The 17,472-nt window shown below is 39.2% G+C and overlaps 1 protein-coding gene across 8 annotated transcripts in view; it reads left to right on the top strand.

The window, feature by feature from the left end:
• Positions 1–17,472, top strand: part of LOC139613447 (basic helix-loop-helix transcription factor scleraxis-like) — a 17,952-nt gene extending 480 nt beyond the window's left edge. For 2 of the 8 annotated variants that reach the window (XM_071470096.1, XM_071470095.1), the window contains exons 2-5: positions 105–193; positions 4,711–5,836; positions 6,221–6,437; positions 16,720–17,472. In XM_071470096.1, the coding sequence (XP_071326197.1) occupies positions 5,436–5,836; positions 6,221–6,437; positions 16,720–16,758 (657 nt within the window). In that variant the 5' untranslated portion in view covers positions 105–193; positions 4,711–5,435 and the 3' untranslated portion in view covers positions 16,759–17,472. Of the gene's footprint in view, positions 1–104; positions 5,837–6,220; positions 6,438–16,719 lie in introns of all 8 variants that reach the window. The other 6 variants (XM_071470094.1, XM_071470089.1, XM_071470093.1 and 3 more) reach the window with 4 other exon arrangements.

Raw genomic sequence — 17,472 nt, 5'->3', positions numbered from 1 at the left:
CACATAAACTAGCAAACAAGATGTCCAATTAATGTTGACATTATGCTGTACTGATGTGATTGGTGACTGTAAAGTACAGATTTTCTTTTTCAAATTCTTAACAGAGCTTGTTGCTGTAAAAGTTGTCACATTTCTGTACATGTGGCTGCCTTACTGCCAAACACTAACTTCTGAGGTCCACTCTGTAAACTAGGTAAGTACTTGTACCTGTAACAGTTTAGTCTTAATGTAATCTAAAATTATTTAGGCAATAAGAAATATTTTCAATATCATTTCCTGCACACCAGGGAAATTGTAATGGTATTATTCATGTGGTGAACTTTAGCAAACAGCTTCATATTGACATATCCAGCAGATACAGAGCAACATTAGTGTTAATTTAGAGCCGTGTTGGTGGTCACCTGCCACAAATGAACAAACAACAGAATTACTGTACACTATCAGGAAACCAGAGATCTTAAGAAAATGACTTCAGTATCAAATCTGACTTTATCTTCATCATCACCCAATGCAAGCTTACTTATAGCCTGTGTATACATTTTATATTTATATTTAATTAAATTTAATGTAATTTAAAGTTTAATCTGTAGATTAATTTCTTACATGACCTTTAACTGACAGCCTACTGCTATTTGAAGCACATTCAATGTGATTATTTAAAATCCAGAGTCTGTGTCATGCACTGAGGTCAACACTTCATGTAGTTTTATGTAAATGTAACCATTATTGTGCTGTAATGTAGCTATTTCCTTTTCATACAACATTCTTCTGGCAAATGCAGCCATGTGTGATTATGAAAAGACTGAAAGCCTATAATATACCCAGTCAAATGTTTTCTGGCCTGCGGGCAGCAATTCAGAAAGAAATGGATACTGTGTTAGACCAGCCACACACTCCTGGGAGATGCAAATAACAGGAAGATCATGCTAATGCATGTAATGACGGATTTGAAGCTGGTTTGGAAATACGTCTGGTTGGTACTCAAAAAAGTAATAAAAAATTATATATATATATATATATATTTACACACACTCAGTCTCAACACAGTCTTACGATCATTAATCAAGATATTTGATCTGGTGATCTATTTAGATTCAATAACAAATTAAAAGCACCAAAACACCTAAGAATGTGTTCTGTATGTTGTAATGAAATGCTTAGTGTAATAAAGAATGGGACCATCCTTTAGTACATTTATTTCTCAGGTCAGTCATGTGCACTGCTATTCTAGACTGATTTGTTGCTCCAAATCAGTTATCTACTTTCTCTTTTAATTAGCAAAGAATAATTAACATTCAGGATATGGCCAATCAATATATCATAGTATATAATGAGCTGAGTGATTTTGTTAGTTTTGGTCCACTTTCATTTAGGATTTTATTATTTGCAAAACTTACATAACAATAACAGCAGTATTTAGACTGTTGAATCTGGGTCACTCACTGAGGTGAGGCCCAGGTGCAGGAAACTGAGCTCCTGTGAAGGTCACTGCCAAGGACCTTGGACACTGGCTGGATGAAGGCAGGACACACTGATGAGTGACATGATGTAATGTAGATCTAGTCTGCGTCTCAGATGTTCAGAGTTGACAACCAGGGAACTGTTTTCAAATGCTTTTGATACCCAGTGACGAGATGTGTTGCTTGTTTTCTTTGCATTCTTATTCCATGCAAGATCAGCAATTGTTCATTACCGTGCCATGAGCCAAAACTGTAATATGAAAGCTCTTTCATTTGTTTCAGATTGTTTAAGGACAGTATGAACACTGCCAAGTGGTGGAGTGCAGTGGTGGAAAGTAACTTAATACATTTACTCAAGTTCTGTGCTTAAGTACAATTTTGAAGTATCTGTACTTTACTTTTTTTCTGAAAGTGAAAGAACAACAATGTCCTCTTACATCTGAAAATATGATTTGTTGGCCAGGGCATCTCTGTAGCACCACTATTCATTTACATATCATTTATAAAGGCATGTTGTGACACATTTGACCTTTATCAATTATAGCACCTGCGATTTGGATATGGCCATATTGCAGTCTCGATAATATTTTGATTCATTGTTGAACCCAACTGAGAACTATTTCTTGATGTAATCGGCGCAGTCTCAGATCTCGCTAGCTGTTATATGTGCATCATGTCTCATACAGTGCGTTTACAGTAGCTGTCAAATTTCTTTCAAATGTGGCAGGTTGTAAAGTATCCTCGTCATAAACAATTTTACTTTGACTTGTTTTGCTCAATGACACTAACATTACCACCATTCTCAGGATATTGTCACATACAGGAGACGACAGACAGGTTCAACAACCAACAAAACCTGGTCAGATAAGCAAAATTCCTATGATGTGTTAGCAAGCCATAAAGGTTTTTGTGATTCAGCTAGCTCCTTTTAACAGAATATTTATTAGACTAGCAAACATAGTGGGGCAATTCCAGTGAAAGACCTGATGACTATACTGAGCCATTTAATGTTATTTTAATATGCAAATGAAAGACAGACAAACAAATCCAACTCTGAAATGGCATTTTATTATTCAGTCAACAAGAATTAACAGTGCGAAATCTATGTTGATTACAACAGTTTTACTACAGTTTTGTGCCTGGCTACCAAACTGCTTTTACCCCTGATAATGTTTGTGAACAAGAAGTATGATAGCTGTGCTTGACTGCAAGAGCTGAACTGACAGCAGTTTGGTGATCTGTGCAAGCATTAGAGCAGTGACACTACATGTTGCCATGTCAGATTCATGTTTAGGTGGGACCACTTAATGCCAAACCATAATGCTTTTCTGTTTTTTTTTCTATAAACCAAGCACTTACTACATTATGGAGAAGGATCAGATTTTACCCACGCTGTTTTTTTATTATAGTATTTAGACAGTGGTTTGATCCCCACCTATAGCCTATCCATCCTGCCTCCCCTATCCTTATGCTCTAAGCTCTTCCTGTATGTACTGTAATCAACCACTGCAACCAACATTGGCTCCTGTTCATACAGTCAATACCACAGCATAAACACTACGACTGTGATTGAAGGGTAGAGATAGATACAGAGGGAGAGAGAGAGAAATATGGACAGAAGAGGAAAAAAGAGAAACACACAGAGAGAGAGAGAGTGATGAATGCCGACTATAACACTGTGTAACTGACAGATTATTCATTGTGCTATTAGTTTTCAGCAGAAGCTTACGGTTGCCAATCTACACAAAAGATGCATACCAGTAATGGCAGTTGGGTTTAGAGTTTTGTAATAATGTACTACTGGGGATTATGGACTTCATAGTTGAGTTTTACATAGGTTGTCAACCTTTAACCACCATACTTTTAAAGCAGGAAGCAACATTTAAAGGTCAGTCAGTTCCTTGGAAATAAGACTTAAGTTGCACGATCATGGCTAATAAAATCCCAGAGACTTTAAGTAGGAAAAGCAGATTAGAGTTTGATGAAGGCTGTAAAATACTTTTAGTAAAATCTCAGGGAGAAATTGATATTCCAAACTGCTAGAACACGATAGACGGTAGATAGTGAGATAGGTAGATAGATTGTCTTATAGATTGATATATTGTTTATTCTGTTACGTCTCTCATTAGTTTTCTTCCACTTGTCTTCCTTCCCTCCTAATCTTTTCTCCCTTTGCTGTCTCTTTTCATTTCTTCTCTTTCCGAGGAAGACAGATTGTTAAAGGGAGTGTAAGTAAGTAAAATAGCAGCTCTCCTACTACAAACCCCTGAGCCTCCCCTTCATCACCAAAACACTCCACCCTAAAAATTGGAATCCCTTGAGTGAAAACTACTAGCAGGCCCACCGACATCACAGCTTGTACAGAAAAAAAGGCTTCAGCCATGGCTGAATAAACCTAGTTCCCGGCTTCAGCCACGAGCCCAGCCTGAACCATCAGCTTCCAGTGCTGCGGCTGCCCGCCTCCCAGCCTGCTGTCCAGAGACAAACACAGCACAGAGTGGGAGGCCGCAGGAAGAAAAGAAGACCCAGGGAGAAAGGCAAACTCGTACTTTTCCGCTCAAGCGTCTCAGCTTCTTGCTGTCAAGAAAGTGGGTGACGAAAACATCCGTTTTTGCAAAGTCCCAAGTCCCAGTCTTACCTCTTGCTGGTAGTCTTCTCTGTCAGATAAATCTGGAAAGAGGAAAGGTCAGCCACTATAGGAAAACAAGAAAATGGAGGAGACTGTCTGTAAAACTGATCCATGTCAAAACCTGAAAACACAATGTTCAAAAAGATTATGAAATTATATTGAATAATTTGATTATTGTCTTTGTTATGTAACAAATTGGCATCCAGCAAAATCAAATAACTCTGAATTCTGAGTTTGGTCATGTCTTTGAAGTAACAAAACAAAAAAAAACACTAAAAAAAGATTTAGATATATTTTTTATTTCAGGCTTCCAATATTCAGTTGCACTGTCCAAGATCATGGCTTTATTACTCCTGTCAGATAACAACATTTTATCTCTGTTTCATTTCCATTTTAAGTAAACATCCAAGTAACTGAGTGTGTATACAGTACCCATGCTGTTAGGGATGTGTGTTTCAGAGGGCTCCGTGGCCTCTAAGGTCACCAAACCCACCCAGCAAACTAGGGTGATGCAAGTTCTGTTTTAGGGTGGATTTCCCCTGAAACACACCAGCATGCAGCCAAAACAAACTCCTGCTGATGGTTTGCCTCTTGCCTCCGGTCTCTCTGGCCTGCTTCTAGACAGCAGCCGAGGGACCCTCACTGCTCAGAGGAGGAGCAGAGGAGTCCTCTGGCCCTCCCACCGGCTATAAGACCAGAGGCAGACGGAAACACTCAGACAGCAGGCACACGTGGAGCAAAGAGGCATAGAGGGAGAGGGGTGAGAGAGAGACCAGTAGAGAGCAAGAGAGAGTCAAACTGCTGCCACAGACTGGGAGTAGTTTTTGCAACTGGAATCGAAACAGACAAATATAGAAACAAAGGACCAAGACAGAGGTTCAGAGAAGGAAAAGAGGACAAATCACAACCACTTGACTTCAATATGCCATTATAAGTTTGCTTTCTGTCAAAGGATTAACTGAAAGAGGAACTGACCTTTGGGATGTGAAGTGTTTTTGTATAAACCAAGAGAGAGAAAAAAAGAGGGACCTGGAACCTGCAGACGCCTGTGACACAGCAGCTCCGGGGTCAAGTCACTCTTGATTGCTGACTTAGGATCAACTTGTTGATCTTTCAAACCAAGACTGACTCAGCCTTGTCAGGGCTACATCTGACTTACGTGACTTCACAGATTTTGCAAAGAAGAGACGTTGGGGGTAAAGTAACATTTTGAGGCGTGGACACCTTTAGGGAGCAGCATCAACAGAAACTTAGCTGTAACTTTGCAGAAACGTTACAAGCTTAACCTCAAAAAGTGGGCGTCTCATAAGGATTGATCAGTAGCTGTCAGACTTGTTGCGCTTAAGATGACATTCGCCATGCTTCGCACAGCGCCTCCTGCGGGCCGCTTCTTATATGGCGACATCGCACTCCTCTCCGAAGACGATGATGAGAATGGGAGCGAGGGTTCGGGTTCTGAGGAGCGTACCACCAACTCCTCCAACTCTGCTGCCTTCCGCCTGTCCTCCTCGTCCCCATCTGCTTTTCACATTAAGGTGAACAGGAAGAGGAAGTTATGTGGGGGAGGAGGGGGCGGAGGGGTAGGTGTAGGGGGAATGGCAGGGAGGCTCGGACCCCAGGGCACATCTGGCCATGGGGAGATTCGCCAGAGGACCGCAGCCAACGCACGGGAGAGAGATCGCACCAATTCTGTCAACACAGCATTCACAGCGCTGCGCACACTCATCCCCACCGAGCCTGCAGACAGGTATAGAGCAGCATGACTCAAACTGTGTCAGGACAGTTGGCCTGATGCACAAATAGGTTCCCAGAGGAAAAATGATTTCCATCTGGTAACTGAAATAAGTGAAAAGCAGTCCCTGATGTAGCTCTGGATAACATTTAACCACAGTCGAATTACTTTTTCTAAACAAGCCTGTAGTTTTATTGAATTTAATTATGAATTGATAGTTCCTACAATAGATGTGTCAGACTTAGTGTCCAGACTTCAGTAGGGAAGAAATAGTCAATGTCTAACATCATTATCTTTATCTTGCACCTTGTTTTGCACCATCACATGATCATTTTTTGTTAAATTTTAAACATTTTGTCTTCATTAATGCAATAAATCTCATTCTGACTTGATGATTAGGAAGCTGTCGAAGATCGAGACACTACGTTTGGCCAGTAGCTACATCAGTCATCTGGGGAACGTCTTGCTCCTGGGTGAGGGGCTTCATGACGGACAGCCGTGCCACGCTCCCTCACCACCGTTCTTCCATGTGAACTCCTCCCCCACCCGAGGATCTGACCAATCAACTCAGCCCAAGCACATCTGTACTTTCTGCCTCAGCAACCAGAGGAAAATGGTGAGCACAAAACGATAAGTCAGAAGAAATAAATAAGAGAAACCAATGAAAAGCTCAAAGCAAAAATAGTGTATGTAGCCCTCCAGTAAAACAGTGTGATCAACACACTCGTTTAAAAAAATATTCGGCACTAAGAAATATGCAATACTTTTGACTATTTCTGTTTCACCTGAACATAAATACATTCTTCTTTTGCACCACTATCTCAATAAAAAGAAAAATGAAATAAAAAATGACCCAGATTTAGCTGAAGGAAAATAGATTGAAGCTTCTTGCGGGGAAACAGTGCAGTGCTTTAGGGTCACTTTGGTGTTTAAAGCTGACCTGAGATCTGTGAATGTGCCTATAAATCTGATTGGCCCTGAGGGATTTTTAAAAGCAGAATCTCTTTAAAGTGCTCTTTTGGGGTGAATGACTGTGTGTTATTGTACTGTTGGGGGTTAGTTTAGCTTGAGCAGGTGGCTAGAAAGTTCAAGGTGGTTTCTGAAACTTGCTGGACATTACAGTGAATAGACATGATTGTTTTTGTCTCAGAGGAGCTAAGAGAGAGCTGAGCAGAGAGGTGGGTCTAACAGCAGCCAGCCTTTTTTACCATAACGCAAACGAAATGTGCACAACCATTGCGTAAAAACCGCCTAACCCCAACTGTGGTGTTTTTTTTTCTTTCTCTTTGTAAAAATATGAATTTAAAGTTTACAAGGGTATTTATGCAGCAAGTGAGATTTATGACCGGGAGCCCATGAAATCCATCCAAAACCATGTGTATAATTTCAAGAATGTATTGACGTCAGCCTGAATATGAGAAGGTTTTAATCATAACTCCTTAACAACTGACCAGAGGTACACAGATTGGTCACTGGCAATGAGTTTGTTCCTCTGAAATTTGATGTCACAATGCAAAATACAGGTATATGTACACTTAACCAATACACGGTAGTAAGAATAGCACTGTATTGTATTTTATATTAACTAAACAATTCAGGAAAAAATAAATTTGGGAAAACAGCACAAAAGAAGAAAAGAATAATTCTTCCATGCTTCCTCTGCTGTTGCACTGTCAGTCTACACCGTAACAGAGATACAGAAAAGCAGAACTTGGTCCAGTGCGACTTTCGACTCACATTTGATTGATTCAGCACAGGAAATAGACATAATCAAGAACACTCTCAGCATAAGAAAGTCATCAGTCTAATGAGAAATAACAGGGAACGAAGAATTGAAATCAGCTGACTGAAATCAAATATATATGACTCCAGCTCTGACTTCAACAAACACCGCAGAAGATGATAGAGAGTTGACGTCCACTCAACTTTCCCCCTCTAACCCATAGCCGCTGCCCATTTAGCAGGATTTATGGGTAAGAAGCTGACATCTGGCAGACTCCCCCGTTACCCCAGCAGCGTGTGAAAGCTAATACCCTCCTCAGTGTCTAAACCCAGAGACCCTTTAGCTAGGGGATAACCTGAGTCTCAGCAGTGTGTCTCCCCCTCCCTCCTGCCTCCCCTCTGAACCTCTGTGAGTGAAAGCCTAGACGTCCTTGGTGTCTAACCCAGACACCCTCAGCTTGGAGATAACTAGTCTGAAACCTGTCTCAGTCTCTCTCTTTTGTCTCCTTTTCTTTTTGCTTCTCTTCCCTGAGTCCCTTATTTTTATTCTTGGTTTTCATACTGTTTCACTTTTTCCTCTTCAACTCATTCCCCAAGCTTTTCTCATCCCCCCGCCCCTCCCTCAGCTCTCTGCATATCGATCAGCCTGGTGGAGGTCAGAGCTGTCAGTAGGAGCTGTGTAATACTATCTGCTGCTGTCAGCTCACTGCTGCAGATGCATGACTGATCTGTAAATGCATGCTGTGTAGAGAACAATTTTGAAACTTTCTCATGTCAAAAATCTCAAACACAGACACTTTGACTATGTCTGTGTTACTTAATGTCAGTCACATTATGTTGTATTGTTAGCTCCATGAAATGTCACACTAGTCTCATGATGCCAAATGCATTTTTACTGATTTTTTTTTTCTGATGACATGAACCCAGGTGAAGAAGAAAAGTTAGGTGAAGATTTATAGGTTTTAATTTAGATGTGGTTTGTGCAAAAGGAGTGAAAAGTCCTCAAAAAGATATAAGAACCCTCCCCCCTGCCGTTCAAGTCAAGAGTTAAATTGCCTTTAAATTTTTATCCCTAATCCTCTTAAAGGATAACACTAGTGCTATTCAAACTTTTTCTTATTGTTAACAACTTCCAAAGAAATACACAACTAACTAAATAAATGAGAATATATAAAACTGCTCACAAATGGCTCAGTAAATTCTTACAGCTGCTGGCCACTGTAGTTTTTCGTAAACATTACTCAAACAGGTGGAAATGGTGTATGTGTTGGGGACTATTTTCTGCGGCAGATTAATGCGCATTTGGTCCTTTAATGATAGCAGCAGGGCAGTTTATTGTCTCAAGGTACAATGGAAGGATTGCCACAGTAAACTAATGTGCCCATATTCATGTTAATGAAGGAAGATGTCACACAGTGCAACAGTGTGTCTCACCTTAAGACTGCTTTAGACAACAGTGAAGCTCTATGGGGCAGAGCAATAACTTATATCAGGCTTTGGATTGACAGACAGTACGTGTTAATGTGATCAGTTCATTGTTGGTTTTGATCAGAGGATTTATTGATTATTGATAAGAAAAATAAAGAATATCACCAGACATGTCCGTTAATGTTTCTCTTATTACTAGATTGATACATATAGGTGACTTTATAATAACATGGATAATAAATGGTAAAAGACATCCCAAAGTGCAGTTGTGTTGCAGTTGTGCTGTTATAATAGCTCATATCTGAACTGTGTACTGAATGCACAATGGCTAAATGAAATTGATATTATTACCCTGATTGTTATTTAAGGAGGAAAATATGAGGGACTAGGTTTACCTGGCATTTAAATAGTTAAGTGTGATTGGCAGAAGCTGAGAGCATTTCACTTTCCCTGGAAAAGTGGCTATACAGGGCGTTTAAGTGGGCTAAAGAGCAGAGCCAGTGCTGGTGATTACAGAGAGGAAGCGATTGTGAAGGTAAAATGAGACCTTGTGTCCTGAGCTCTCTCTTTGTATGTTTTTATGGTCATTGAGGTTCATCACAGCTGTCAGGTCTGCTTAGACCAGCCACTGCAATTACATTCATTTCCAATGTGGGAGAGGGTGAAAGTGAGAAAAGTATACGCTCATTTCCTCTTATTATGTGTGTATACAGTATAACTATTTCAAAACAAGCAGTCTTGTTAGTAATGAGAGGGTAAAACTACTGCATATTACATATTCAATGGGATACTAATGCGATTTCATTATCTGTGGAACTTTATGCACAAGATGTACTGATATTTCAAAATGAATGACTTCCTTGAAGCATGTGTTATAACGTTTATTATCTTTTTTATGGTAGAAAGCTTTTCAAGATGTTCTAGATTTTCTAGGTGATAGTGATGTTTAAAAATAATTTTCAAAATATTTTCCATATTTTATCTTTTGAAGATGAGATTTTGAGGCACTTCAGGAACGTCCATTAAAAACTTCTCAGTGTGAGCTTTTAGGTGTTTTCCCTAAATGAGACCTGTTTGACAGCTATGTTGCTGTGTTTGAGTGTATTCTGCTGTGCTTCTGTTAGCTGTCCTCTTCCCCTCTGAAACTGTCATATCGAGTGATATACTGTCGGACATTTTTACTTACCATCTTTTGATCAGAAGCCAAGCTTTACCTTAAACATCCACATACATCATGACAAATTTTGACCTTTCATAAAACAGTTCTGAGGTGGAGCACCAGCAGTTTGGCACAGACAAACTTGAGCGCAGGCTTGCAAACTGGTGCCTTTGATATGCATTAAAAAAAAAGAGGACACTCCTGATGGTTACATCTGTAAATGAGATGTACAGGGCTTTAACATAGAGCATTGGGGTGAGCTGAGGGCTGTTTAAATCCCTTTGCTGTCTGGTTGATTGATGCAGATATCCTGTGTAAGGCCTCTCTGCCTCTGCTGATCAGTGCAACTGTCAGGTGCCTGATGTCAAGCTACAGCATGAACACTGCACAGTCGCAGCTATTTTAACTAGCATATCTTTATTATCTCCAGTCTATCTCTGCTAGAAGGCACCTTTAATGATCTTGAAATGTCTCATACCAACTGGGCATCTGCAGTTGTACTTAGATACATGTTTATTTGTGCTTAGCATACAGAAGGTGAAGTCAGCACAGGAGTATCAGTATGCTACTGAACTATACTGAGATAGTGTTTATTTAGTAATTCTCTGATACAATACAAAAACAGAGAGGTTTTCAAATGTGCTAATCTGTCTACTTTGTTGTCTTTAGGTCATAGTGCTTGAAGAATTTTTACAGCTTCCTTCACAACTGTGGCTTATTTCTTTTGGCCTAAAGCAAGGAGAGGGTCAATTTAATTCAATGGCAAACGTAAACAGAGATGGTGATTTATCTGCCAGTAACAGCAGTAATGCTGAACTCTTTCCTTCAAAGCTGGATATGACAAGTCCAAACATTTTCCAATACTTAAAATCTAAGAAGCTCATTTGACTTGATGAGCTGACTTAATTTGATCAAAAGAAGATTTATATGTTTGGAAACAAAATAAAAATATAGCAAAAATATAAGTACTATGATACTTAAAGTGTGGTTGCTGTAAATAGACCATTGTCCCTTTGAGAAAATTAAATTTAGTTTGGCATACAAGCACAACTAAATGCTAAATGCACAACCCTGATTTTTTTCCAACTTAAAGGAATCTGATTTATTTGGAATTTTTCTACAAATGAAAAAGAAATGTGTAAATTTAGCGGAACAGCAAATATAACACATGATGTACTGCTTCTAATATCACCAACAGTTTTAATTTACATCTGAGCAGCTGTAAAACTTTTATATGTGATGATTTTTGTGTGTGACTGGAAAGCTGGGTGGATGGAAAGACAGTGGCACTAAAACTGCAACATGCAATTGGAAACTGACTTATCTCTACCAGTGTGTTTGTGTGTGTGTGACAGCAAATGAGCACTCTTGGTGGCTGATCTAAGTTATGTATATATGTATAAGACAGAAAATTAGAGAGAGAATTTGTCCTTGCTCATATACAGTAAACACACACACACACACACACTGGCTGGCTCTCTGTGTCTGGAAGTCATTGGCAGTGCAGAGCGGAGCAACAAATGAGCTAATTGTTCTGTAAATGATTTATCCTCTGCTGAGGCCTGTACAGCCAGTGTTTAATTCAGCTGCTGCTATTAGAAACACATTGACGTTGGACTTTGATGGTGATGTTAAAGAAGCCTGGAAACCACTCTCTGTGAAACGCCCTCCCTGCTTACACACACACTCACACCCACACAAATGACACATATACACAGATGCGGGCACACACTCACATGCATGCACGACCATAGAAATACTGACACACAGGGATACACTGCATCACACTCAGACTTTTATCAAAAGCATTTCATTCTGGTTCTGTTTTTTCTAGTCTTTACAGCCAGACGGCAGTTCATTGCTTCTGACTAGACACCCAGAAAAACCTCATATATGATTACTCAGTTAAGGAGCCCTGGATCATGACTGTGCTTTCAACACTTTCTAAACTAATGGTGTGCAGGAAGTTGTGGAAACAGAGACGGAGAAGGGGAGAAAGAGAAATAGCCAACGACTCAGTGGGATAATCAACTTAGCTATTTATCCTCCGGTTTGGACAGTTGGTTTTTGACTGTGCTGAACTACACTTTGCTTCTTTATAGAGATCAAATGATCCGTGCATCTTAAGAGAGCTTAAACGCATGAATAGGACGTGCAGGAGTACGCTAATGACTGTGGCTTTTACAGTCATTTGGATATTAGTCTGTTTTCACTGGAAAAAAGCATTGCGTCACTTGTGTGCACGAAGCAGACATTTCAAGGTCATAGATGAAAACTAAATTACTCTCATTTATTGATAATGCTGGTGTTGACTTGAAGTTAATGTTTTGTGCCTCCTGAGCGAGAGCTTCGCCTGTTTGCTACTCATTTCAAACTATGCTAATGAGGTGCATCGAAGGTAGCTAAATATACTGCAGGCGATTTTCAAATGTATTCTACCCCACGATCAGTGTGTGTCAGTGTATGTGAGCCTGGCTTTGTGTATGACTGTGTGACTTCATGCATGGACCTGTCTGTATTTTTTCAGTGCAGATGGAAGCAGTTAAAGCCTAATTTAACACCCACAGAAAAAGTCGGGTCAGATAACTAACAAAATCTATTAGCAAAACTATCATTCTGTTGTCATTTGGTCTTTAGGGAGAGGGTTGCTTGCAGAGCAAATTAAAACAAAACTACAGAAAGCTGAGCCAGGCAAAGAGCAAATCCTAAAGAGATCTACAACACAGAGAAAAGCAGAGACTGGCTGTTTAAATAGTGCAGTTTCTTAAAACAATATCTACTGAAGCTAATGACTTATTGGCTGTTTCAGGGTGCACATCTCAGCACTGATGATAAAGTGCATAATGTAGCAGAATTAAGTCATCTGAGACCAATGAAAATGAAGTTGAGCTTGTTCGGGAGTCATTATAGAAGATTATTAAAATGTTGGAATAATTAAATACATGTGTGCGGCCGCCTGGTGCAAACTACATCTGATTCGGCAATTGAAGATAAATCAAGTGTTTTTCAGAAGTCATCAGGATGCTTATTAGCAAACCACAGTGAGCATGAAGTACTTGTCTGATGTATCCAAGCCACATAATGGCTGAATGTGGCTTATGTAGTGTGTTAGTTAGCTTATTTAAATGTCTGGTGTGTTATTTATTGCACCATTTTAATGTATGTGTATAATCTTTCAATCGATGATCATTTATGAGAATAATTACAGCTTCTATTAGCCACTCGAGGCACTGACGCATATTCACATATTTTCACTTGATAAACTAAAGGGATATTACCAGTTTTCATTTCATGGTTGAATACCAATCGCCTTATATGATTGTCGGGCCAGTGCCCAAGTGGAATAATTTTTTTTCCAACCAGTCATTCCTCTCCTCATGCAGCCAGAAACTAAATTAGATGTTTGTATTTGACAGAACGGCTTAACACAGGAAAAGAGAGAGCGAGAGAGAGAGAGAATGCATGGAAAATCCACAGTTATAGGTAAAGGAACAGCTCAGATTGAGTTTCAGAAAAACAATATTGAAGTTTGAATTTGTAGAGTTCACAAGATGCAGTTTACTATCTTTGCATTTAAGTTAGGACAGGCTGTTTTCACCTTGATAAAACAATAATATTGTGCCAGTGTGGTAATATCATCATATTGTATCTTAAGTAAACATCGTCAGGTAATCATATTAGTGTCGGACAAATCACCCCCCTGGGAAGTCAGTGGTATGTCATGTGTGTGTGTGTGTGTGTGTGTGTGTGTGTGTGGGGGTGTTTGGAGAAAGAAAGAGAGAGCAGAGATGTCATCCGACCATGCCCTATTAGTCTTCAGGAGATTGTTTTGACTACCAGGCCAGCCTTAAAGCCCCCGTCCTCCTGTTTTGACTGAACCATTTACACTCCATCTGAACCGCCTTCACCAGCTACAGCTGTGCTTCTTAAACTATCTCTGAGCACTCACAGTGAGACCTGGGCTGATTTCATGGTAATTTGACATAATTTGGTAAATTGTCCAATTGTTTTGCACAGTTTTTCAGTGAGATTTTTCATGTACCCACTTTCTAACCTGCATCAAGTACTTTTATTTCCACTGATAAATACCTACAGTTTTCCACAATGCTTTCCAACAAACACCAGAGAGCATGCCTGCACACTTGTGTCTTCCAGCTGTTGGTTTTACAGTTATTGTTAGTAGAGAGCACAATAACAGCAATGCCATAGTAAGGCCAAAAGTTTTCTATGCTCTGTTTGCAATCACTTACTTACTCACAATTTATAAAGACAATTCCATCCTAATTATACTGTGTGTCAGATGGCAAAACACTACTTAGGTCATTTTGGCTTCCAGACACTTCTTGGCAGCTGAGATATACCTTTGTTTCCCTGTCTGTGAATCATGGTTTAATGCTCTTGGTTAGTGATCATTGATTGTCCACTACCCACGCTGTATTGTGGAATAATTTATGCACTATGCAGTCCCATTCCCTGGGCATTACATTTACATAATGCTTATTTGACAGTTACATTAAAAACAAACATACAGCTATTGTTTCCTGGATTACTTTCTCTGCCAGTGTTTTTTTCCAGTGAAGGAACTTCAGCGTTTTTGCACATGTTGTACTTCGCGTGGTGATCGGGGTGTATGGCTGCTGGTCAGAGTATATATTGTCATCCTGAGTCCCACATGTGGTGAAGTTCAGGCAATGAAGAACTTTCATGTAGTGTTGATTAAATGTTTATAAGTAACCATGTTTTTTTTTTGTGGCTTAAGTCACTTTTGGCTTTTACAGTATTGAACTAAGACCATGATCTTTAAATTTGATTGAACTCATTCGAACTATAAAAAAAACAGAAACATGCTTTAGTTGTTATAGTTGATTTCTTGCTGTATAAATATTAACATAGGTACAGAATAGAGTGTAGACAAAGCCCAAATGACACCAGTAATTGAGTATAATAAACTACTGAACTTTTAGTGTTACAGGTTCAGAAATACTTCTGCTACTGTATCTGTGCCAGATATATCTCAACACAGGGCCATATCTTAAACTTTTGGCACCCAGGAAATATCTCTGGTAATTAAAAAAAAATAAAACAACCAAACAACAAAATGTAACATAGCCAACCACATAATGGTAATAGTGCATCTGTAGATAATAGCAATCTAATAATGATCCTCTGCTCTCGGTCCAGCTGGAGGAGGGATTGACAATAACAGTTCCCGTGTCTCCTCACACTCCACGCAGTCAGTGGGCGGACCGATTCCTGTCCAAATCCTATGATCTCACGCTCTCATTACAGCCTGATACCCTTCCAAACACCTACCCACCTTTGTTGATGTCAGTCAAACGGATTTTTCCAAACACCTACATCTTGTGCACGGTCTGAGAGGAAATGTGTAACAGGTGTTCGGCTGATGAGAAGAAGGCGAGGGGGGGCAGAGAGGGTTAGTCGGGACGATACGAGAGGGGGGGGGGGAGTCAGGGGAGGACAGGGGTGTAGAGGAGCTGAGCCACAGAGACAGAATTTTCACCCAGCACCTTTTTGTACAATTTGAAATGCATCTCAAACAGTGTGTGTTCGATAAAATCCCTTGACTGTTGCTTGAAAAGCCAGTGGTAGATGGCCTGAGAAGTGAGCAGAGCAGAGGTTAGGTGAGGAGGGAAAATGTGATGTTATTTTCCTGGCTAGATAGAGAAGGTCTCCTCACCAGCCAGGAAATCAAGGCGTCTCTGCTCTGATACCACAGATAAATGAGAAGCATATCATTGTGCACTGAAGCTCATGATGTCAGTGTCATAGGCTGTAATAAAATGCAAAAAAGTACTTTACAACCTCTGCTACCACAATTAATATATGAATGCTACTGTACAGTGTGTTTGTGTGAGATTACTGCATGTAGTCACACTTAATCTACTACATACAGAACCAAAATAATTTACTGTCAGTGATTGCAGTGAAACAGTAGCTGTTTCCACAATAAGTAAACTTTTTCATGCACTTTGGTTATCATTTTGAATAAAGTACAAACAGTGTGTTTGATTTCTAAGTGTTCTTGAAACTGGAGCTGGGTTCTGTCAAGTCTGATAGACTATGATAAAATGGTATAAAGACACAAATATGGAAAATGACCTTTCCCTTGTCCCAAACAATCACACTAATCTTTAAAAAATTAGTTCAATATGTTGGGAATTTACTTTCTTTGCAAGAGTTGTATAAGATTGATGCTACTCTGATGTCTGTGCACTAAATATATAGCTACTGCCAACAGCTGGCTAATTTAGCTTAGCATAAAGACTGGAAACAAAGAGAAACAGCTAGCCTGGCTCTGGTAACAAACAAGGTAAAAAAGCTATAAGCCCCTCTGAAGCCTACTAATTTACACAGAGTGTAATTAACAACATATTGTGTTTGTTATGTTATTAAATTATTAATTTGTCCGACACACACAAACAAATCAACTCACTCACACACATGCGTCCTCTCATCTCATGCTAGTCAATAAAGCAAATAAATGTATTTTCCAAAAGACTGAACTACTCCTTTATATTGATGTTAATGTTGAATCGTCAATAACACGAGCTGTTTCTCTCTCTTGCAGAACAAAGACAGAGACAGGAAGACGGCCATCAGAAGCTAACAGTGAGGACACACCACACGGATAAAATGCTTGTCACTTTGACAGCACTTTCAGTGATTTTACAGTTACTACAACTTGAAGATTTACAGACTTGTGATGCATTTCGAGGACTATTGAAGGACTTCTATAGCACTTCCAGGACTTTTCAAGGAACATTATGAAGCATTTCTTTTTGTTGACTTTTTATATTGATTTACAGAAACTTTAATTTTTGGTGTTTTCAAATATGACTGAAACACTCCTGAAAAGTTAAACCATACTTTTAAAGGGCTTTTGCATTCTTATCAACACCATGAAGAACTTTATCAGAGACCTTTTACTGTATTGACTCAGTGACTCTTTGTTCAGAGTCTAAGGAACTTATGGCACATGATCGAAGAAACACACAAACCTATGAAAGACAAATTTGTATTCATCAAAAGCTGTGTGTTATTAATGTGTAAACTGAAATATAAATGTATATTTATGTGACATAACATTATATAATGAAACTATGTTATTTAACAGGCATATGACATTCTTGACAAATAATATGGATTGGTTTAAGGTACAGAGCATTGCCTATTGACACAGTTTATGGCATCACAGAAAAAAAAGAAAAGAAAAAAAACATGCTGGAGCCTTTGTGGTATTGGTTATTTCTAATATTCATTTCTGAAAGTTAATGCTGGAAAATAACTCAAGATGACCAATAAATTTTTTGTATATCTGGAA

The sequence above is a fragment of the Trachinotus anak genome, unplaced genomic scaffold, assembly GCF_046630095.1.
Source record: "Trachinotus anak isolate AG129_WGS33_773 ecotype Australia unplaced genomic scaffold, CSIRO_AGI_Tana_v1 ptg000032l, whole genome shotgun sequence".
NCBI lineage: Eukaryota > Metazoa > Chordata > Actinopteri > Carangiformes > Carangidae > Trachinotus > Trachinotus anak.
Note: the sequence above shows the minus strand (reverse complement) of the source record. Positions and strands in the feature narration are given on the sequence as shown.